The sequence below is a fragment of the Scomber japonicus genome, chromosome 16 (assembly GCF_027409825.1).
Source record: "Scomber japonicus isolate fScoJap1 chromosome 16, fScoJap1.pri, whole genome shotgun sequence".
Lineage (NCBI taxonomy): Eukaryota > Metazoa > Chordata > Actinopteri > Scombriformes > Scombridae > Scomber > Scomber japonicus.
Window position 1 is genome coordinate 24,341,680 of NC_070593.1, and position 8,573 is coordinate 24,350,252.

Consider the following 8,573-nt stretch of genomic DNA (forward strand, 5'->3'; position numbering starts at 1 on the left):
ATTCACGTCTGGCCATTGTAATATGTGCTGATAACATCTGAAACCGCACCCTGAGGCAAACATTCTGTTTACATCAATGTCCTTTTAGCCTCAAGGGACCGATGCCAGCAGTGGTAACCAATGGGGAGGGTATCATAGCGCTCAAAAGGAAATTTTTGTCACAGCAAGATTTCAACCTGAGCTGAAAATCTACTGAATTGGATCGAGTGGATACTTAATAATCATTTGAAGCATTTGTAAACATGTAAGAAACTTTGTGTTTTGAACAGTTTGTGATGCATACTCTGTATTTGGGCTTGGTTGTATTTCCATTCATTTTCTCATATAAATAACCTCATATTATACATAACCTGAGGTAGAAATACAAGATTGGCTTGTTGCGGTTCAGCGTTACTGATATCTAAAGAGCATAGGTCCACATGGTACATAGTGTTATTTAAAAATGAGCTGAGTTGTCTATTTGTGGTTGTGACTGAAATGTGACTGAAAATACTGTTGCATGATGTGAAATGGCTCCATGAAAGGGGATAGCTTGTGTGTACATGTGTGTGTATGTGTGCTTTTGATCCTCACCGACAACCTCATTAAAGAGCTGCCTGCTTCTGCCCTGCTGATGAATCACTTCAAATAATAAATAGTAAAAATGATAGAAAAACCCAGATGAAAATAAAAATGACTTTGTTTTAATTTTCTTTGTCTATTCCTCTAGTCCTTCTTTCTACTGTTGAAGTAGTCCCATTTCATGCTGAGGGTCCAAGACATTGTGATGTACATCCAGTTCACCGCAGTCGAGGCAAATCCTCTTGGCATTCAATTCTTTGATAAAGATGGAGTAAATCCACTTTGAATTTCTCATCCCTCTTTTCCGTCTTTCTCTCTCATGTGCCATGTGTATAGGGACTTATTCCATACAGGCCATTTCTGCACAATCCATGACTCTGTGTTGTTTTGAAATGCAAACATTTGTTCAAATACAGTTACACATTGTCAACGAGTTGAGATCATGACCAGGAATCTATTGATTTGAGTGTCTTTTCTCACATAATTTACTTGGACAGTATTCACATGGATGAACTTCATGCAATACCCAAAGGCAGATTCCCTCTGGAACATCCCTCCTTCTGCACTGCTGTTCCTTTAGTTCCTGATATAGATATATTGTTTGGCCATGTACCTCACAGTTTACCTAATTGTACTCAAACTGTGCTTTCCATTACCCACTCGGCGCTTTCGAAAGGGGGCTTTTCGTCCTCGCTTTCATCATACTGCAGCAGCATGCCATTAACAGACAGACTGCGCTTAGTCCAGATATTACTGATCCTGCGAGGGTAGTTGCTGCGACACTGCGTGGCCCCCACATGACCCATGTCAAACGAGTGGCTCCTCTTGGGCTTACCCTCCTGGGGCATCCCTAGTAGACGTCCGAGCATGGTGGTGGACTCAGCCCTTCCAAGCAGAGGCTCTTTGTCGGAGAGGGGTGCCATAGCCACTGTCATCATAGTATTGGGAGTGGTTGAGGGGCCAGAAGCCCCTTGGTGGTCCCTCGCTACCCCTCGCAGCTCCAGTGAGGTGAAGGCCCCTAAAAGGTGGTCCAGGTTTGGCCGTGCTTTGGCGCCGTGCCTCCTGAACTTGCTGCTGGGCAGAGTGCTGCATTCGCTGCCCTGCATGCTGTATCGGTCGCCAGTCCCTCTTCCTGTTTGGCTGTCTAATGAATTAGAGGAGGATGAGGATGAAGAGAGGCTGCTCTGGAGGGATCCGCACTTGAACTCTACCATTTCCTCGCGCATGACCACCACTGTGGACTTGACCTGCGGCGGGGCACCGTTGAACCTGTTCAACCCCCCATTGGTCTGCGAGTACGTATTACTCACAGTGGGTAATTTATTAGTCTGGATGCCACTGGTCACCTTGTAGCGCACCATGAGGATGATGATAAATACCAGCAGCGTGGCCACGATGATGCCACCAATGACCAGGATCATTGTTCCACCTAGGAAGCCACTGTGGAGAGACTGGCACTGCGGGTAGTCCTCGGTGGTGATGAACTGGACACAGCCGACGATGTTAGTGGCAGTGAGGGTGGTGGCGGTGTCATCCCAGATGGCCAAGACACATAAATCATACTGCATCCCGGGGACAAGATTTGTGACTACGAAGGCTCGGTTATTCACGGGAATCATCCTACAAACAGACAGAGATAGAATGACTGTGTTAAAAATACAGAGGGTAGAGAAGGGTAGAGAACTTCTATGTTGAAAGCAACACCGGCTTAGTGTGTTACGCTGGGGCAGATCAAAGAAATAGCCAAAATGAGGCATGCTAAGTAGCTATTTATATGCACAGAGTAATTCAGAAATATTACTTCATGGGTTCTAGTTTATAGGATACAATATAGTTTACTGTCCCCGTAGGGAAATTTGTCTTAGACTCAAAATACTGCACACACAACACATGACATATTGTCTTATCATACAGCTGCCTGTATAGTAGTAATATTAAAAAACAAACACTGTATAAACAAAGCAACACCTACTGTAGCACATCATAACCGCAAATTACACATATTGCACTTAACACAAAACCAATGATAAGAAGAAGCAACATACTACACAACCCCTCGCATCATATCATGGATGTATTGCATACCCCTGCAGCCTCAAGCAACATTATTTACAATTTTAATTGACAAATGATTTTTAAAAAGCGGTGCTGTGTATCGTCTGCCAGAGGGTAAGAGCTCATACTCGCTGTGGAGAATATGAGATGGATCAGACACTGCTTTCTGTGCTTGCCTGAGAAAACAGACTGAGGGGCTCGCATTCATTCCTCCCCATAACCCTGATGTTAGTATGTACCAGAAGAGGCAAGCTTAAATTTGAACTGTAAAGATAGATTGTCATAACCATGCTGACACTCCATACATGACTATGCTTTCTAACACAGCTTGATAGAATCTTCTGATACACTGAGTCTGTGTAAGAAGTAGAATCTCTCAAGAAACCTTTAACATGAGCCTTCCAGCTAAATGTGTGGTCCAAGAGAACACTAATGTAGTTGTAAGACTGGGCCTTTTTTAATGGTTCATCATGTATGACCACTGGACTATGATCCCCCAATGACCAGTACCATCTCTTCAGTTTTTCTCATGTTTAAAATGAGATTGTTGGCATCATACCACTGCACAAAACTCTCTCTATTTCGGTGAAATAGGCTGAAGCACTTATCTCTTTGTGCAGTAAGCTGAAAGTAACAGTGTCATTGGAAAATTTGATGGATACCTGTACAATCATTTCTTTATAATGTGAAAGGAACTGGTGAGCTGACACAACCCTTCAGGACACCTGTCCTGTTTGATATGCACAAAACAAAAGTAATTAAATAAGTATTCAATGGCCACGTTTTGAATATTGTTTTGGCTCAATGTAATTTCATGTACATTTCATTTAAGTGTTATTATTCCAGATGTTTAAATACAACTCATTAGGTAAGCCTCTCTGCTTTTTACTGAAATTGAAATTAAATGCTACTGGATGTTAATTCTCCAAGATGTACTGCCAATCAATGAAATGCTGTAGGAACTGCAATTTGTTTTGAGTAGAGAGCCGGTGATAGAAGCTTTTATGCATCAAACCCATCTGTCAAGAGTATAGATTGCAAAGAGGCATTTATAGTAAACACTTGGGCTGTCACATTATCGCATGATGAGATTTACAACATTTCTTTCCTCATGGTTATGTCATAGGCTGTATACATTATTTGGGCAAGGCACAATGTGATTTTGTTTTTCCTTGTTTCAGCAACATGTATAACTTACAGCACAGTTTCTCGCAGTGCTTGACTCAAACGTGCTGCCATTACACTTTGAAAGCTTACACATGATGGGTGATGCGTTTTGAAGGAATTAAATCAATGCTGTCACTGTTGCAGCGTCTGTTGGCATGTACTTTAAATGTAATTAACTCTACTGACCACATCTTATCACACTGAGATGTCAAACTCAAGTGGACCATTTGCAGACAGTCTGTTCTGTATGCACAGCCCAGTATTACTAGTAGTTAAGTCCAGAGTTGGACAACTCTGAACCTCACGATTGACTTCCAGTGGTCCCAATGGTCAGGGTTTAGGATATGTGTATAGCCTTTGCGTAATATTAACCAGGTGTTGTAGTTGCCTAACCTCAACCTTAGTTTTTTTGTCATAGCCATGATCTGGCCCTGATCACAGATATTTCAACTTTTCTTATTTTATAATGAGAATCATCCAAAAATCATTATTTTTGTCTGGCCAAAGGGTTTTGTATGCATCAGTTCTCCTTTGATTAAACATGATCATTTTTTAGAGAACCTTCACTGAACTGTAATCCACTAAATACAAATCAGTGTTTCCCAACCAGAGGTCTTTTATCCCAAGGGTTACCCAGGGGGAAAGTGGACTAGCTCAGCTAAGTTGAAAAGATGATTATAAAATATAGATCTCAACATGCTCGTATTTAGGGGGAGAAGATCTGTAACTCTTGAGTACCACATGCTGTGATCCAGACTGCCTGAAACGTGTTTAGCAAGCAGGCAGGGATGTTGAGATAGAAAGCTACAAATAATGGATAAATGGTTGAAACTTTATTCGTTTCTGCTTCTCCCACCGGTAGGAACAGAAGTGCAAACTTGACCAAACTTACTTAAAAACAAAAAAATCATTCTTATGTTTTGTATGATAAAGTAGCTGTAATTGTTTTTTAAAGTAGATACTGTTCAATAATTTTAACTAATCAGATGTGTCGATAAAGAGCTACTTGAGCTGATCTGACATGAAGTAACATTCAATGGCTCTTACATACTGTAAACCACATGGGTGGGTATAAAATGGTCCTTACAGAGTCATAACCATATTTTTATGGTTATCTATAAATAGATTCCTCAGTCATCTGTTATTTGTTGACTCACTGTTCGCCTGCAGTACAAGCATCCATAGTTTTGATCCCTCCACCACAGAGCCCAGACACCAGTGGGGCTGCAGTCCATTATTCATCCTTAATTGCCTTTTTCCATAACCAGGAAGAAGCTGCGTTGCTTCACGTGTTGGAGACAACTAATGCAATCTTTCTCCTCCCCCACGCGGCTCTTATTGATTTTTAATCATGCCATTGCTTGACTATGGGTAGTGTGCCCTGGGAAACCTATTTCAGCCAGTTGAATGAGCACAGTAGGTGTGCATGTGTGCGCCATGAAGACATATCAATATTAATTCAGAAAACACTAGTTGGCCTCTCTGTGCACGTTATCTTTTTTCTTTCCAGCTTCTAATTTGTCTCCTGACATGCAAAATGACTCCATAGCTCTTACTATATAAGAGCACAGAAATCGATTTCCTTAGGTCATTTTTCTGCTGTATATAAACCTTATTCATAGCAGACCACAGTGTAGAAGGAGGTTTAAAGCATTACATCAGATAACAAGGACAAATTGAAAGTTAATACTTTAACTTTAGCTGGAGAGGATAGTGAAGTTAAACTGTGATGTATTGAGGATTATATCAGAGTTCCAAAGTCTATGTTGTAGTAATTGTTAATGATGATTCTTGACCGACAAACACACTCATAAGGAATGCCATTAAAATAACAATTTTTCAAAGATATTATTTAGCTGTTGAAATTCAACAACTGAGAAAAAGATGCAGTTTATATAAAGGCCACATTAGTGTTCTGTTTGCAATCCTGTAGACATTAGTGAAAATTCATAAAGGCTTTTACTAGAAGTGTGGATGTGTATTCCAATGTGTCTGTCACTGAGGGGAAAAAAAATATTGAAAATTAATATTGTTCTCTTTTCTCTGGCATGGCAAACTGGCAGTGTATGCAAGCAAGAAAATCAGATAAACACCTTATTATTGAATTTGCTGTGTTGCATTCACAGTGTTTGAACAAAGTAATATCTTTTTTCAATACTGTGTACATTTCTAATCTCATATACCCAGCTAATAACTAGCCTTTGCCTTCACATATTCTGTCAATTAGATTTCATTAAAAGGCTCTTACTGGAATGCACAGCACAGGTAAACTGCGTGGCACTATAGAACACATTATCTGATGAGGTGTTGCTAAAGGGATTCACCATTGATTGTCAGTGTTTGTGGAAGCATGCAGCTTAGTGTAACCGCTATCCACAATAGCCCAGTTTACCAGCTTTCACACTATCCTGATGCCATAAACATACTAAGGATAGTCATTCTCTGGAGGCCTCTATAAATGTATTTAAGTATGTGTTGAAGCCACTGAAGCCCATGGGGATACTAAATTCATAGATATTCACTGTGGCTACTCTAAAAGAGCAGAACATTATGTCTAAGAACTGCAAGACAGTGTATCCTATGGAATTGCACCCAGGACTTATAAACATGAAACTATTTGTTTGCTCTTTTCTAGCTCAATTATCTTTGCTGAATGTCACCGCTTTCCCTGTCTCATTTGACATAGGAAATTGATTTCACAGAGCCCAAAGATCTCCAGAGCAGCAAAGAGCTGCAAAAAGCTTATACTTTATGGATTTGAGCAGCTTAAGAAGGATGCATTAAAATGGAAGTCTATAATCCTTTTTTTTTTTGTTGGATTTCTAATTAATGGTTCAGGGCAAGGATTTCACTTTCGGTTTAACTTTTCTTAAAAATGTGTATTTGCTTCTCTTTCTCTTTTTTCCTTTTTTTTTTGGTCAAAGCAGCATCCTCGCCGATTGTCAGTTTAAACGAAAAATCTCAAGAAGGATTAAGAAAAATTAATGTTAATCTCCGAGAAACATTTCAAAGAAATTGACTGTCCCGTGTGTGTGCCCAGCAAACAATTAGCTATCGACTCAAGAGGCGGAGCTGAAGAAGTTAAAGATTATACCTCAAGCTTGATTTAGCTTGACACTTTGACCAGAAGGGTTCCGATACCTGCTTGGATGCTATCTAATTTTGTGAATCATTCTTACCTGTAAATGAGGACTTCATCCTCAGAGCAATTGTACTGAAGTTGATACATTTTGACCTTCGAAGTTGCTTTGCTAACAGTCCACTTGACCAGAGCTGAGATAGCGGTCACCTCTGATACAGATACCGCCTTCTCTGGCAGGGCTTTAGTCTCTCCCTTACTGATCTTGGTAGAGCTAGTTATGTCAGAAAGCCCAGACTTGGACTGTGTGGTACGGTTTGTACCGTTGCTCAGGTGGGGGAGTTGAATGATGGACAGTTCTATGGAGGCTGTGGACTCCCCAGCAGCATTGGCAGCTATGCAAGTAAATGTACCATAATCCTTGGATGTTGTAATGGTAATGTCCAGGGTGCCATTTTCATATACTGTTGCTCTGGAGGAATTGCTGATCAATCGGTCATCAGGAGCAACCCAATGCACCGACGGCATCGGATCACCAACTGCTTTGCAGCGCAGGCTAGCTGTTTGGCCTTCCAGCACTAGCAGCTTGTGCGTATGTTGCGTGATCAGCGGAGGCTCACAAACAAATTCCTCCTCACGAACAGACCAAAAGTAGCGCCCCTTCAAACTTGCGGGGGAAGCGCAGGTTTCCATATCGTCTTCGCGCTCCAGCCTTCGAAGCCAAAGCACTTCGCAGTTGCAGTGTAACGGGTTTCCACCGAAGCTTAGAGACAGCGGAGGAGCATACGGCGTGCTCATCACAATGTTGCTTTGGGATCGTGCAAAGATGGGATCTGGTGGGAGCTTCTGCAGGCGGTTGGAGGTGAGGTCCAAGCGAGCCAGTTTATCCAGATCTGTAAAAGTCCCCTCGGCGATGGAGGAAATGAGGTTATGATCCAGACTCATTTGATGGAGGTTGACCATCTTGCGGATGGCATCCCAAGGCACACTGCGCAAGTTGTTGTACGACAAATCCAGATCCTCCAGTGTCAGCAACAGGTCATCGAAGGCTGATTCAGAGATCCGATTCAGCTGATTGTTGTTGAGGATCAGGTGCTGAAGGTTGATCAGACCTCGGAGGTCATCGGGCCCCAGTTCGGTCAACCTGTTGCTGTCGAGGTGCAGGGATCTCAGGGTCTCCAGGTCAATGAAAGAGAAAGGCTGGATGGCGCTTATGGTGTTACGGGACAAGGTGAGATCCACCAGACCTGACATGTTGGCAAAGTCCTGAGTGGTGACCTTTAGGATGAAGTTGCCGCCCAGCCGGAGCTCCACAGTTCGCCGGTCGATGTCCAGAGGGACGAAGAGCAGGCCTTTGGAGGGGCACAGAGTCCCCAGAGACTCTGACAGGTTCTGGCAGACACAGTATTTGGGACATGCATGGACCATCGTAACTGCGGTTCCCAGAAGCAGGAGACTGATGACCACTTTGTCCATGTTAGATCATACAAAGGGAACCTGCAAAAACAAGAGAAACAAGGATAAATAAATATGATATTATGAGTAGGAGCATTACCGATTTCAGTTATTTTTAGTTTCCTCTTTTCGGCAAATATCTGGATGATGATTTTAGTGCTTTTGTTAGTTAAATAATACATTACAATAAGATAATCCTCACATCTGGACACATTTTCACAAACTCTCTTCCACAATAAATAATAATAGCCGCAGC

At 41.9% G+C, this 8,573-nt stretch overlaps 1 protein-coding gene across 1 annotated transcript; it reads right to left on the reverse strand.

Moving 5' to 3' along the window:
- Window positions 1-1,169: 1,169 nt before the first annotated feature.
- Window positions 1,170-8,344, reverse strand: LOC128375330 (leucine-rich repeat and fibronectin type-III domain-containing protein 2). Its single transcript, XM_053335655.1, has 2 exons — window positions 6,963-8,344; window positions 1,170-2,181 (listed from the first exon to the last, which is right to left on the reverse strand). The coding sequence occupies exons 1-2, from the start codon at window positions 8,336-8,338 to the stop codon at window positions 1,197-1,199; spliced, it is 2,361 nt and encodes a 786-aa protein (XP_053191630.1). The 5' UTR covers window positions 8,339-8,344; the 3' UTR covers window positions 1,170-1,196.
- Window positions 8,345-8,573: the final 229 nt, after the last annotated feature.